At 44.1% G+C, this 15,654-nt stretch overlaps 1 protein-coding gene across 3 annotated transcripts in view; it reads right to left on the bottom strand.

The window, feature by feature from the left end:
• ALS2 (alsin Rho guanine nucleotide exchange factor ALS2) overlaps positions 1-15,654 on the bottom strand; it is a 74,227-nt gene that overhangs the window by 12,229 nt on the left and 46,344 nt on the right. For 2 of the 3 annotated variants that reach the window (XM_075530328.1, XM_075530329.1), the window contains exons 13-25: positions 14,675-14,837; positions 10,351-10,482; positions 7,876-8,004; positions 6,664-6,734; positions 6,273-6,339; positions 5,757-5,959; positions 5,549-5,614; positions 4,651-4,749; positions 3,969-4,133; positions 3,061-3,172; positions 2,783-2,860; positions 1,341-1,474; positions 318-485 (exon numbers count right to left, since the gene is read on the bottom strand). In XM_075530328.1, coding sequence (XP_075386443.1) covers positions 318-485; positions 1,341-1,474; positions 2,783-2,860; positions 3,061-3,172; positions 3,969-4,133; positions 4,651-4,749; positions 5,549-5,614; positions 5,757-5,959; positions 6,273-6,339; positions 6,664-6,734; positions 7,876-8,004; positions 10,351-10,482; positions 14,675-14,837 — 1,587 coding nt within the window. The remainder of the gene's footprint in view (positions 1-317; positions 486-1,340; positions 1,475-2,782; positions 2,861-3,060; positions 3,173-3,968; positions 4,134-4,650; positions 4,750-5,548; positions 5,615-5,756; positions 5,960-6,272; positions 6,340-6,663; positions 6,735-7,875; positions 8,005-10,350; positions 10,483-14,674; positions 14,838-15,654) is intronic. The other variant, XM_075530330.1, reaches the window with a different exon arrangement.

Raw genomic sequence — 15,654 nt, 5'->3', positions numbered from 1 at the left:
ATTTTGTCATATCTTTCACTGTCTGACGTCTCCCTTCACCCACTTTTCTGTTTCCATTCCCCAGGAAGGGTGTTATATGTAGATCCTTGTAATTGGTTCCCTGATTATTTCTTTATCTTTCCAAGTTCTTCAAGTTTTATAGTTGAGTTCAGTTGAAACATGGTTCCCATGACCACCCACATGTTCAGTGATTTTTCAGGAAGTACATCAGCTTTCCAATGATGTTTTTAATTGCACGTGGGGATCTGACACCTCAACAGGTTTTAAGTTTTATTTCCTCGCATACTCTGGCCATTCAGGGTAAGCAATTCACTCACCTGTCTCTGTGTTGGCGCCGATTGGTGGTCAGGGCCACTGCAATGTTGTCCCATGCTTTCCAAACATCCCCTTGGCCGGGGCTCTCACAGCCCAGCTGGCGCCAACATTCATCAAACACGGCTTTCCACTTCTCATCAGCTGGCACTGCCAGGTTTCCCAGCTTCCTGCTAGTGAAGTCACATCAGCCTTACATTAATAAAGAGTAGACATTTCCTAACACACAACTGGGAATGCTTCTGTGACCAAAACTGCCGGGGGCGGGGGCTCCACTGTCAAACACTGAATGAGTGCTTTTTTAGCTGCTTCAATGTATATCAGACGCAAAAGCATGTAGGTTGTTACATACAAAGCACTTAACATCAGATTCGACTTGTTGAGTGGAAAGGACTTTAGAACTGGCGTCTTGGCTTTCTTCAATTCCACAGAATTGATCTTAACAAATTGATTCCTGTTAAAACAAGGATGTCCTGTGCTTTCCACACCTTGCAAGGAGAACTGTGAGATGCATTATTTACATAATGGGTTCTAAAAATACTCTAAGAATAAACATAGCACAGAAATCTGTATCAAGCTCACCACAAAAATGAATTTGAGATGCTAGCAAACAATGAAACAAAGCTGGCATCAATCCAGGGAGATGGACATAGAGCAAAATGATGGAGGAAAAAGAACAATATACTTAAACTTTGCACACACATGCACACACACACGCCGACAGATGCAGCTGATACTATTCTACTTGGTCTGATGTACACACCCATCCATCCACACCACGCTTGATCTCGACCCCTCAAAAGTCTGTTGAAGCTTCCATTTCAGAATGCACTTTCAATCACCTGTACCATTCACAATAGGAGCACTCCTCTACCTGGTACTCTTCTGTTAAACCTCTCAGATTTAGACTCGCAGCAGCAAAGACTATTGATTCGATGACCTACAATGGTGTCAGCTGACCAGCTAAAGAGGTTACACATTGTTAAAAAAAATGAAAGACTAATCCGGAAATAATACCAGTTACTCACAAAACTTTGGGTCTGTCTTTGTCACTTTCATACAGACTGGGTTTGAAGTAGCTTCCGGTGATTTTTATCCCAGATCCCCATTCTCCACTAAAAAAGCCTTCAATGTAATCTCCGTTTGGCATAGTCAATGTTCCCTAGGTAAGAATTAAGAGGGGAAAATGTGGAATTAGACAAAGCTTTTTCAGGACAGCTCACATCCCAACGAATGGTGAAAGGCTGGTTTCTCTCAATGAGCGGGGACTTGCCCCACTTTCAATTCCAAACTCTCAAGGAGAGTTGGATGCCTGCGTTCAGGCAAGAAAACACACAACCTTCCAGACTGCAGAGGGGACAGTCAAGCTGCTTCTCTTTGCAGACCACATGATTCTGTGTTCAGACAATCCTAAGGTGCACATGTGAGCACACACATGTGTGCACACACACATAGCATAACCAAATTCATCAAGATTTCATGATACAAAAGAATAAAATTTTTAAAAATCAATTACATTTTGAGGTAACAGACCCAAAATGAAATAAGCAACAACAACAACAAAAAAACAAAACAATTCTATTCACAATAGGATTAAAAAAAAGAATAAATTACTTAGGAATAAATTTAACCAAGGAAAGGTAAGTTAACTATAAAACAATCCTGGAAAATAATTAATGATCAAGTTAAGTGGAAGGTTAACCATGTTCATGGATTGGCAAATTCAGCATGATACAGATGTATCAATTCTCCCCAAATTGGGAGTGTCGGTCTCTGAATTTATTTGGCCTAATGCCAATAATGATAAGGGAAATGTAAAGTAAGAACCCCAATGAGACATATACTTCACACCCACTAAAATGGCTGTAAGGAAGCTTGTGTAAAGATGTGGAGAACTTAAGAACCCTGTAAAATGGAACAGCCGCTTTGGCAGTTTCTTCATATGTTAATCATCCCTCATCCATGTACCATACAACCCAGGGATTTCACTCCGAGGGGTCTGTCTCTGAGAAAGAAGAGAAAAGCAAACAAACAAACACCTATGCCACGCCACAAAGTTGTGGAATGCTCTTGAGCAATACAGAAAAACAGAATGGGGTCCACAAGATGTGGAAAAACCTCAGAACCATTATGCTAAGTTTAAGGCCCCATACAGGAACATGCACATATTTTAAGTTTCTACTGATAAAGAAAATCAAATCTTTAGAGTGCTAAGGTTCAGTAGTGGATGTGTGGTCCTGGCTGATAATGGGGAGTGATTGCAAATGGGCTTAGGACCCTTCTGGGGGCAGGGAATGCTCTAAAATTGGATTGTGTTTGTGGTGGCTACACATGCGGCCTATGAGTTAAAATCCATTGGATTGTATATTTAAAATGGGCAAATTTTAAGGTACATAAACTAGCTTTTTAGAAAAGTCCAGGAAAAAATTTTAAAGATGATAACACATAAAGGAGAAAGTTTGTTTCCAACCTTTCCGCTAAGAATCCAGTCATCTGAAAATTCTCCCTCATAGATAGTATCGTCTTCAGAAAGTAGAACCCCATTTCCCTGTTGTGAAGAAACGAAACAAAATCACAACTCAAGAGAACACAGGGTAACTTGGGACGCTATGTAACCATATTCCCAAAGCCTTAAAGACAAGAACACCAGTCCAAAGGGGCTTAGGACACTAATAAAGGTTCTTTTCAAAGACAGAGCATAGGCAGGCCTTACAAGTCCCAGGAGCTCTCCGCAGAGCCTGCGCTCACCGTCATCTTGTTGAGGCTAAAGGTGCCTTCGTAATACAGTCCAAACTGGGTCACGACCACGCCGCTGCCCTGGCACATGTCATCCAGCCACATCCCCATGTACTTCTCCCCCCTGCGTGAGATTGCAGGGGGAAAACATAGTCAGTGATGCAAGGCTAGTGGGCATGGGGCGGGGATCCAGACCGCTCCTGGGAGGCAGAGTGCCAGCAGACGACACGGAGCGATGCGCTCCAGCACCCATGCCATGTGCTGCTGCCTTGACAACTTCAGATCACATCATGGAAAAGAGACACGAAGGCCAAGAATTCAATTCGGAACCAATTCTTCCAAGATTTAACTACCCAGGTACAAATTTAACAAATCTATGTACAACTTCCTCTCACCCCAATGTTCACTAACTTAAAAAAAGAAACAGAAATGGGGTTTACCATAAACAAGGCCCCTTTCCACCTACTCAAACACAAGGAAAGGTCGACTGCAAACACAAAATGATGGAAACTGATGTCAAATAATCAAAGTTTAGTGAAAACAGCAAAATCGTTGCATCTCATTGACCGGGAGCAGTTACTTAAATTGAAAACACAAAAAGGGAGCGGGGAGAAAGTTACAGAATACAAATCAAATTAGACCAGAACAAATATGGAGACAGAAGACGACATTCCTCCTAAGGCTTGGTTAAACTGATAGTAAGTAAATAGCAAAAATGCTAATTGTGAATGATCCTGGTTTTGTAAAGAAGTTTCGGGTTCACAGAACACAGGTAATAATAATATGGAAAGCCTTGTTTCCGTATTTAAAAATTTTTCAATGCTGTTAAACCTTTATAATATTATCACTACTTTTGGAGAAGCATAGGATCCTTATCCTCCCTCACATGAGACGCTGAGATGAGAAGCGGAACACTGTACCTAGTGATATCATCAAAGACCCCATATCCGGCTTTCTTATCCATCACCCACTGCCCGATGAACATGCTGGGGGAAGAGGAAGTCAATTTGCCGCTTCGCAGGAGCCCATGACCATGACGCATGTTATCTTGAAAGCAGCCTTCAAACACTTCACCAGAGGCGTAGCTGTGGGCAGAAAGAAGGGGGAAGGCGCACAGGCATAATGAATTTTGATTTCCATCTCTGCAAAGTTTAGGAAATCCAAAACTACACTCCAGTTTCATTCGTTTCACAATTATTTGTTATACGCTTATTTCTCACTAACCAGACGTCTCAATTTCTTCTTACTATGGAAGCTACGGAGTCAGACGTTATGGGTAGTATTCTGTAGTGATGTAGGGAAAATGTGTGCCGATTCCTTTGTGGAGGAAGGAAATAATGAGTGCCGCTGAGGGGAGAATAGTGGACCTTTGTCCTTATTAAAGTTGAGTAATGCAAAATCAGTATAGATGTGTAGGCAGCACATTTAGGTAAGAACAGAATAATGTCTTCACCTTCTGATAGGTGAGGTTGATCTTTAAAAGACTTTATGTAGTTTCAGCCACGTGAACAGTACATGCGATTTACCCCTGGACATTTTGGTTACACAAACGGTTTTTGAAAAGCCACACGCGCAGTCCACCAGCCTTCCCAATGGCATTACCTATAGATTCCCTGACCACACATCCTCCCTTCTTTCCAGTGGCCCACATAGTGGTCTTCTTTGTTCAACGCCTTATTTGGTATTCTGTACTCTCCACACCTGCCAAGGAGAAAAGAGAAATCAGAGAACATTTACGACATTCGCTTGTTGAGTGACGGCATGTGTGTGTATAAAATCTGTAGACATTTTAACGAGGAGGGTGGGGAAAAGATTTGCCTTTCGGAGGGAAGGCACAAACGGTGCCTTTGGTGAAAGCCTAGTCTTTCTCCCCAAAAGATGTAAAGGCATTATGAAGGCTTATATTATCACAAAAAAACCCACCTTCCCAATTTACACAATAATCCTTTGTAAACAATAAAATAAACTACTTCTCTAACATGCTATATTTCATAGACACACACATTTATCACGTAAATATACTCACTACGTTAAAAAAGATGTCAAGCTTATACAAAACATCATTAGAGTATCATTAAGGGAATATCATTTGGAAGATTTCTCTAACACCACAGAAATTAAAGATGATATTAAACTATTCGGTGGAAAATTCAAGGTCCCTTTGTGTAAAGGAGACATTACACGCTCAACAGTCTTATCAACATTACCCAAAGTTCTCCGTTGCCTTAACTGAGGAATGGACAGGGAACAGTTCCATTTTGATGGCTAGAAGTGTATGTACCACTGAGTTAGGGAGATAACGATTCGCTCTAGGTAATGATCCAGCCTCCTGAGGCCTGGCTCTCCTCACGCTTACAGGACTACACTACGAACATACTACCCTGTTGCATGCCCGAACACCAAACACAAAGCTACTAATGGCTTAGAGAGTAATCCTGGCCACAAATGTCACTGTGACTGGACTTAGAACGGCAGCCTTTGTTCGACACAATATGCTTACCCATCTTCCAAGCCGTTCCTGAACATGCCCGAATACATCTTTCCATCGGGCCACTTCAAAACCCCTCTGCAACGCAGAAGCAAAGAACGATGTGTGTCAGTTGCTGTCTCAGATAACCACCCACTTTGGCAGTGGTTTCTGTGGCTCAGTCGCCCCCCACCACCCCCACCCCAGGCATAAACCCTTTGAGGCATAAAGACACTTTCACCTGCCATGAGGCTTCCCTGAAAGCCAGCGTCCGTCGTAGGTTGCTTCCTTTAGGCGAGCATCCTTGTAGAAAGTGTAAGTGGCCGTGCGTGAAACAGGCGGGTCCTGTCTCGGCAGGCTGCTGCCACTTGCGTAAGGTGGAAGGTCTGACGTCCCCCTCAAAGCCTGATCCACTGCTTGGCTTATAGCCCGGAGCCATTTCGTCTGGGAGCGAAAAAGAAAATGGCAATAAACTTCAGGTAACAAGTCAACAAGCACTGCTTGAAGTCCAGTTAGCTTTCCTTGGGAATACTGTTTTTCTGTTTCCTAATGCTTTTTCTATGAATCAATACTGGCTGGTTCTTGGAACTTCTATTTAAAATTAATTAAATAACCTCTTTTAAAAAAAATCCTAAAGTCTTGGTTTAATGAAGATTGGTCAGATGTTACTAGATCACTAATGAACAACAATTGCTATTTCTTCTTCACTAAGAGCCAGCCCAGAGACCAACAGACAGCGCCACCACCGTGGACTAACCTTTTCCTGCGGCGTTGAGGAAACAAGCGTGAACTGCTCCTCCGGCGTAGTTACCTTTAAGCCATTCCTGAAAGGGCACAAGGATCAATACCAGTAGCTAGGCACTGCAATAGGAAGAGCAATCTGTTTGTTTCAAGAGAAGCGTTAGTCCATGGAATGTTGATGCATTCATGCTCCGGGCTCAGCTCCCCCATGCAGACACAGTCTGTTCTCAGCGTGAGGAGGTGAGCAGGGTTCCTACAGAAAGGTGCCCTGTCATGATCTCCACAGCAGGCGCCTATCTGTTGGAAGGTGAGCTTGCTATACAGAGACGTGTCTGCGGTCTAAGGAAAGAGCTTGGGTAACAGAGGGAGAGAAGGGGAGTTGGGGTGGGGGTGGGAAAGCTACTTACACACCACCGGCTTCCTCCGAAAGTGGCTCCACCCACAGTGTAGCCAAAGGGAAAACATGGTGAGTGGAGAACTGAAAGAGAGCATGGAGACATGTCAGAAAAGTCCCCTGGGCCCCAGGTCCCAGCCCACAGCTTCTTCATGCCAGCTCCTGGGAGCCCCCGCCCCTGCCCACCAATGCCTTCAAATGGCTACACTCACGTGGCTGCCACCATCTCTGCCACTGCCTCGGGACCATGGTGATCCTGGTGGGTTTACCATCTCTGCCCTAAGAACCCTTTCACAAATCTGACACTTATTCTCTACCTGGAAACTGAACAGGTCCCTGAACTCTAGTCTGTATTAACATGGGCTGGAGCGAAGCACTCTTTCAAGCAGTCACACGAATTTGTTATATAGATTGATGGTATAATGAATTCCCTAAGCTCCAGGGTCTTAAAAAATGTGTTTGCGAAAGTAAACACAGCTAAGGAGCTATACCATTTCAACAAACTGTAAGTGTAAGATCCAGCGACACCGCTTACATTGTCTACGTTGTGTGAACGTTCTCCACATCGCCTTAGACTGTCCAGTGCCGTTACCATAGAAAGACCACAGTGGATGGCTTTAACAAAGAGCCATCTGCTGTCTCCTAACGCAGGTGGTCAGAAGTCAGAGTTCAGGGTGCTAGCTCTGGGGAAGGCTTTCTCTCTGTCGGCCCTGGAGGAACTTCTGGTCTTGGCTGGTCTTCATGTGGCTGGGCATCTCTCTCCCCTCACCTCTACGTCTCTCACGTTTGTTTAATGTCTTCCACATCTCATACCTTAGCTGGTCTCATTGAGACAGCCCATTTCCAAAGGGCAGCATAGCCGCAGCCATGAGCTCAAGATTCACAATGCGTATTGAGGGAGGACGCACTTTAGTCCATATTATGCTCTCTCCCTCGGTGGAGTCGCTGGCCCCGAGCTGCTCGCCAAGGTTTGTGAAATGCTGCCGTCACTTATTCCCACACAGGTAAAGCCTCTAAAATGCTTGCCTTTTAAAGCTGCTAAACTTTTTAATTAAACTAATTTACTAGTTCAATTTACTAATTAAACTAAATTGCTGTTTGGTTCCAAGAAAAGCTCTGGTTTGAGGTTTAGTCTAAAGATGATGCCAGTGTGATTGTTTGGGGTGTTACTCAACCGAAATGGCTCCGGAGGTCAAGATCTCTTGATGTTGGAAACCCAGCCTACCTGTGCATGGACCAAGGCATCATTGAAGAGGATGAACCAGTTGACGGAAAACCTCCCTGCATGCTGCAGAGAGAGGGCTCGATTACTGCTCTCACACAGCAGGCGGCGCTCCGGCTTCCTCAAGGAATCCTGGAATTAAACCACAAACGCAAACCGCCCCATTTAAATATGCAAATAGAAGAATTTGTCAGTTGAGGCACAGCTTGGAATTAAGTCTAAATTAAGATGGGATCCAAACAGATGATGAAATTAAAGCACCCAGAGGAAATTAAGTAGAGACCGGAACACTGAAGTCATCTTAAAACTGAACAGGAGGCTAGCTCCCAGGACCCAAACCAAACACACTGCCATTGAGCCGACTCCAGAGAGAGCCTTCAGGGCAGAGCAGAACTGCTCTCTATGGTTCTCCAAGATTCTAATGCTTATGGAAGTAGAAGACCTCATCTTCCCCCATGGACTGGCTGGTGATTCTGAACCGATAGCCCTGAGGTCAGCAGCTGAACATAACCCACTGTGCCACCAGGGCTCCCAGAGGTTTACCTGAAGTAGTCAGAAATGTTCTGCATTATAAGGAATCCTACTGGCCTTGGTGGGACTGTCTGCTCCCAAAAAGGACCAGGCTGTATGCTCCGCTAAGATTTCATCTTGGAAACCCTACACAGGGGTGGCTGTGAGTTGGAATGGACTCAAGGGCAATGGGGTTTGAGCACTATGCGCTTCTGAGAACTATCTATGTGGGATCCATTGACCCGCGTGGAGTCTAAGGAGGCAGTGAGTCTGCACTCATGAGGACAGCGCAGAAAAGGAGGGTGAGTGGAAGAACACACCAGCCTGAGTGAGCGAGTGATCCCCAAGGGATCAGTTATCAGGCATCAAAGAACAAAAAATCATCACATCATTGACTGCACACCTCCATGCTAGGATCGCTGAAGACAAATGGGTGCATAAGCAAATGTGGTGAAGAAAGCAGATGGTGCCCGGCTATCAAAAGAGATAGTGTCTGGGGTCTTAAAGGCTTGAAGATAAACAAGCGGCCATCTAGCACAGAAGCAAAAAAGCCCACATGGAAGAAGCACACCAGCCAGTGCGATCACGAGGTGCCCAAGGGACCAGGTATAAGGCATCATGCAAAAAAAAAGAAAAAAAAAAGAATGTGTGTGTGTGTGTGTGTGTGTGTGTGTGTGTGTATATATATATATATATATATATATACCACATTTAATGAAGGGGGAAGTGCAGAGTGGAGACCCAAGGCCCAAGTGTCGGCCACTGGACATCCCCTCATAGAAGGGGTTTAGGAGAGGAGATGGGTCAGTCAGGGTGCAAGGTAGTACTGACGAAGAGCACAGCTTTCCCCCAGATCCTGGATGCTTCCTCCCCGCAACTACCATGATCCGAATTCTACCTTGCAGGGCTGGATAGGGCAGAGGTTGTACACTGGTACATATGAGGGCTGGAGGCACAGGGAATCCAGGGTGGATGATACCTTCAGGACCAAGGGTGTGAGGGGCGATGCTAGGAGAGTGTAGGGTGAGTGGGTTGGAAAGGGGGAACTGATTACAAGGATCCACATGTGACCTCCTCCCTGGGAGAGGGACGGCAGAGAAGGGGGGGAAGGGAGACTCCGGATAGGGAAAGATATGACAAAATAACAATGTATATATTACCAAGGACACATGAGGGAGTGGGGAGTGGGGAGGGAGGGGGGAAAAAAAAGAGGACCTGATGCAAAGGGCTTAAGTGGAGAGCAAATGCTTTGAGAATGATTGGGGCGGGGAATGTATGGATGTGCTTTATACAATTGATGTATGTATATGTATGGATTGTGATAAGAGTTGTATGAGTCCCTAATAAAATGTAAAAAAAGATAAGGGAAAAAAGAAAGAAAGAAAAGAAAATGATTAGGGCAAAGAATGTACAGATGTGCTTTATACAATTGATGTATGTATATTTATGGACGGTGATAAGAGTTGTATGAGCCCCTAATAAAACGTTTTTTTTTTTTTAAAAAAAGAAAGAACTTAAAAGAAAAAAAAAAAAGATACCATAAAAAAAATTTAAAAAAAGAAAAGGAGGGTGAGAACGTTGATGGCGTCGAAGGATGTGCCGGAGCTGTGAATGGCCTAAGCCTCGCTGTGGGCATTCGCAACAACGAGAGCAAATGAAAAGTACAGGTTAAAAAAAATCACGTCACGAATCATTGTGGTGGAAAAGGCCAAATTCTAGATAAATGTATGATTTATCTCTGAAGAGACACACACACATACATACACACACGGAGAGGGAAGCAAACAGTGAGTCAGATTGCTGGGAGTGCAGGAAGGTGCGGCTCTGGCAGGCCACGGAAGTGGTCTGTAGACAGTTCAGAAGCAGGGTCAGGAAAGCATTGTTGCCACAAACAATGGGGAACAGAGACCATTCCAGCACCAGAAATGCCTGCAGCTGGCTGGCGGAGAGACAACTGGCATGGCTTACCGTCATTTTCCCAGGAAAGGTCTTCCAGAAACCTAGGGTGTACTCCGCTTCCTTCCTTTTCCGGCCGAGGTGGAGAGCAAGGCACTCGTAGCAGGAGCTGGCGTCATGCAGCTTCTGGTATTCTGCAGAGGTCTAGAGGCCAGCCATCAGGGGAAAATAAATAAGGACGTGAGACAATGGTCCAGCACCAGTAGACCTAGGGCGATTTGGGTGTGCAGGATGATCCTTAGGGTTCTGCTTGGGATCGGAGTGGTGCATGACGGGGCAGGCGAGAGGAGATGCTCGCACACTGGGAGGCTAGCTCGAAGAGCCAACAAGCACTGGCAGGTCTAGTAAGAACAGCAACGACCTCGGGGGCAGAACAGGTCATTCTGTTCTGGGCTTTTGGTTGTAGCTCGCAGTTATTTCTTCTCATGTAGGTTACATGCATCAACACACCCCATACTGGAGAATAAGAGTAAGGGTCCTGGATTCATTAGCATGATGAAATCACACTTTAGGTGAGAAAGGACTACTTTCCCAAACAAACAAAACAACTAGTGATTGGAAAGTGGTGTTGACGATTTTGCAACTCTGTTATATTGTTTAAGAGATGACAGTTTTTAAACCATGTAATAAAGATTAAAACAAAAGTTATAAAATTATCATAAAGATGAGATGCTTCTGCTTTTAATCTGTTATGATATGTGTTCTTACTAAAATAAGTGTAAGAAAAGCAAGGAGTTTTTAGCAGCCATTTCAAATAAATGTGTACATTCTCGCTGACAGCATAGCAGAACTTACCCGCGGCAGTCCCTGAAAGACCCGCTGTGATGTGGAGAACTCAAGCTTATCGATAGACTCTGCATACTGCTAGTACGGGCCGTGGTCCCAGGGCCCTTTGAATAGGTTTGCTACGCATGTGTGAGTCAGTAACATGGATCGATCATTTGGAAAATACTGTTTCACTTAATTATGTGGATTTTCTAACTGGTGATACTATATAGCATTATTAGAACCAATCTCACCAGGAAAAAAAATCTTTTAAGGTGTGGAAAGCTGTCAAGCTCACAAGCGTGGAAGTATGTTTTCCAAAATTTGATTTTATCATTGGCAACATATATTCTCAGGTATTTCCCTTGAGGTGACAGGCTCCTAACTGAAAACGGCATTCTTGTTTGTACCTGCGAGGGCATGGTCGCTGAGAACAGAGCAACTACTCCCCCTATAGCTCTGTGCCGACTGCCCAGGATGACCTTGTGAAGGAGCCAGTGGTTTTACCTAACCTTCGGTTTCACACCATCGGTGGAAACATGAATTTAGAGAAAAAGATAAGACTACTTAGAATTGTCACAAAGTTAGCATGGCCTGGGGAAGCCCTGGAAGTCTCTGGGGCTCCTAGGGGCCCGAGGACCACACAAGCAGAAAAGACAGAGAAACAATCTTGCTAACTGGCTACAGGGTAGAACAAACAGTGCAGCAAAGTCATTAGGAAGACTGCCTCTGGAGCCAGACTGGGCCTCAGTTCACTCATCTGAAAATTGGGGATAATAATAACAACACCTACTTCACAGGACTGATGTAGGGTAATGAACATGGATTTTTAGAACAAGAGAACAAGTTTAGAACGGAACCTGGCACATGAAAGGCATTCAAAACTATTACTCTTATTTTTATCTTGGAAGTTCTACATAAGTATACATACCCACAGTGACGTCTGGGCTTTACCTAGCCTTGGACCTAATACATTACAAATTACAGGGAATAAATATGTGGGTTTGAAGATGCTCCCACAGATGATTTTAAGACTTAATTCCGGTTAATGACCATGATATATAAAGTGTCAGCAGGGGAGAGAGGAGGAAGTAACCAATTCTAAACAGCTGGAAAGAGAATGTTTGCTGTGGACTGAATTGTGTCTCCCCTTGAAATGTGGGTGCTAACTGGTGACTCTAATCCCATTTGGGATCGGTTGTCTTTGGTATGCTAATTAGGCAGAATTAGTGTCAAACTCTTCACTCTTGAGCCACTCTTATAAAAGATAAAAGGAACAGATTAAGGAAGCAGATATGGGAGAAGACAAGACACTATTTGACAGGAAGCTCACCAACGAACCAAGAAATAAAATACGACCTCCCAGAACCAACAGAGTTTTCCCCTAAAGCAAACACCTCAAATTCAGATTTCTAACCTCCTCAACTATGAGAAAACAAAGGGCTCTGAAAAGCACTCCCCTGTGGTATTTCTGTTACAGCAGCACTAGATACTGAAGGCAGAGCTTCACTGCAAAAGAGACATTTCACAGCAGAAATTGGGTCTTTAAGTTAACATTGAACCTGGATAAGGAATAGGCCTACCGACCACAGTATCCTCAAGTGCATAAAGTCCACGTTACGGAAGGGTCGTTCTCAAAATTCCCTGCCAGAGTCCATTCCGACTCACAGGGACCCTGTAGGACAGAGTGAAACGGCCCCATTTGGGTTTCCAAGACTTTCTACCTTTGTGGGGACAAATAGCTTCCTCTTGCTCCTGTGGAACGGCCGGTGGATTTGAACCGCTGACTTTGTGGTTAGCAGCACCACCTGGGCTCCTTGGAGGAACTCTAGAGACTGAAGTCTGTTGCGAGCAGGAGATAGATCCTACAATTGAAAGATTCCAAATCTATAGGGGCCCCTAGAATCATTACGGCCCGTCTGAGAACCTTCACAGTAGAAATAGATGAAGTCACACATCTGGGGACAATTTCACAGGTCTCTGCTTTCACAAGCACTCATATGCTAGAATGATATTGCTTAGATTTCACCTAACACATTTTATCCATAGTTACAATTTGAAAAAAACCTTAAAAGTCTGTGATTTCACATATCATACACGACAGGAGTCTATCCTGAATCCAGGCCACGCAGTAACTTCACTGCCTTCCAGTTAGGTGCTGTGGTACAGAAAGAAAGGGTATTAAAAATCCTACAACAGCGATGACCTACAAAATCCTACAATAGCGTGTTGATGCTTGGACGGACAGACATGCAGGTGTGAGACGGAAAGTTTCACAGGTTCATAAAGCAGATAATCAATATACCTATGAATATACACAGGCTTGACAGAGGCTATCTATATATGTCTATTTAACTTTGTTGCAAATATATCTGTGAATGTGGTGGACCATACAGAGAACAAAGCTAGGAAAACTTTTTAGATGAAAGAACGAGTTGCTGGGTCTAGGGGACCAGGACCGTGGTCTTGGGAGACACCAAAAGGTCACAAAGACACTGCCCCACATTCTATTTTCCTAAATGTTGAATGGAGGATATTAAAAATTCAGTGAGACTACCGGCTTCTCTCCAGAAATCTGAGTGAGGACACAGGAAACAACCGTCTAATGGAATACGGACCACACCAGCACTCGTCTCCATCACCCTGCGACTAGAAGAACTAGATGGTGCCCAGCTATCACTACTAGCTGCCCTGAAAGGATCACATTAGAACAGCGGTTCTCACCCTGTGGGCTGCGACCCCTTTAGGGGTCAAAGGACCCTTTTACAGGGGTCACTTGATTCATAACAGTAGCAAAATTACAGTTATGAAGTAGCAGTGAAAATAATTTTATGGTTGGGGGGGGTCACCACAACATAAAAAACTGTATTAAAGGGTCACAGCATTAGGAAGGTTGAGAACCCCTGCATCAGAAGGTTGTGGATAAAGCGGAAGGCAATGTGAACAAAACTCAAAATCATAACCAGGCTTAGTGGTAGGAGAGAGGCTAGTAGAATGCTAAAGACTACAGCCCTTAGCCACCCTGCAGGTCTGGAACTGAATCTCTCCTCTGCCTGACTCATCAACCATTTATGATCAAGGACAAAGTTCAGAGGCTAAGGAACCAAGAAACAGAGGATGAGGGATAAGTGATGGTACATTGAGGGGACTGCAGTGGATGAAACAAAATGTGTGTGAATTGTTCCTGTAAAACTAATGACCTGCTTTGTAAGCCTTCCTGTGATTCACAATGAAAGTTGTCTTTGTAAAGAAAGGAGGTGAAGAGCTCTCCGTAGCTCGCCCTTGGGCGGCATTCCACAAAGTCACAGTGCTGGTGTGAGCAGCACTCAAGACTGGGTCTTACTCGCAGACAAGGAGGATAATGTCCTGGGCAGACACTGAATCCCGAACAGTGAATATGCAACAAGGGCCACACTTTCCTCTTTCTTCTCCATGAAGAAAAAGAACTTGCGTTAGACACCTACAGACGAGTGAGTGAACTTCCAGATGGCGTGGTAGCCTTCCGAACCATCAAACTACTACAACCCTTTGCTCTCTGAGTATCCAAAGTGGGGTAGAGATGGGAGCTTACCACTTCAAAGCACGTAGCAAGCTTTAGCAAAACTTTCGCATAATCATGAAGTCGTCCGATTGGCAAGAAAAACAATGTATTCAGTATTTCCATCAACTGCGTGTTTTCATCATTCACTTCAGATAAGCCTTGTAATAGCTCCTGGTTTTTATTGAGGAAATCACTGGAAGGAGAGGAAGCAAGATACTCAGTTAATCATTTTGTTACTGACAATATAAATGACGTTACATAGAAAATATATGTCGCTAGAAAATACCTTTTTCTGAACGCGGGATTTTTGGAGCTAAGGAAATAGAAGACAAAGTACAATAAAATATGCTAAGTATTCTCAAGCCACTTTGAAATTTTTGAGTATGAAAACAAGCCAGTGGTAATAAGAGTAATAATAACTCTAAGACAAAGGATAAATCAGAGAACTGTGCCTTGTGTTCTTAGAGGATGAGTCACGCACCCCACAGTTCTAGGGAATAATCAGAGGCGACCAGTTGACATCATTCCGTGTTAATTCCATCATGGCCAAAGTCACCATAACAAATGGCCAAACTAACTGGGCTAGCCAGCCACAGCGAAGGAAAAGCAGAGCTCCCGCAATGGCACGGGATACCAACCACTTGTATGTCTTCTCTTTTCCTCCAGTTGTTAGTCACCTGACAGCAGTTCACGCCAGGAGAGTAATAGAAAACTGTAGGAATTACTACAACCATTAACAGGATGCAGTAATGCAACGTGCCAAGAGTTCAACGCTGGGCTCTGCAAAAGCATCTCAAATGAAACTGACACGTTCGTTTTTAAACTTCTTAAGAAGCGTGTAAAGAACTGAGAGCTCGTGGTACAAAACAATAATTATTACCGGAAACATCAGTGGTTCAATTCCAACAGCCTCTCCAAGGGAGAGATGAGACTGGGTACTCCTTTAAAGATTTATAGCCTCGGAAGAGCTGGGGCTTTCACCTGTGCCTTATATGGCCACTATTAATTGG

This window comes from Tenrec ecaudatus, chromosome 13, assembly GCF_050624435.1.
Source record: "Tenrec ecaudatus isolate mTenEca1 chromosome 13, mTenEca1.hap1, whole genome shotgun sequence".
Lineage (NCBI taxonomy): Eukaryota > Metazoa > Chordata > Mammalia > Afrosoricida > Tenrecidae > Tenrec > Tenrec ecaudatus.
Note: the sequence above shows the minus strand (reverse complement) of the source record. Positions and strands in the feature narration are given on the sequence as shown.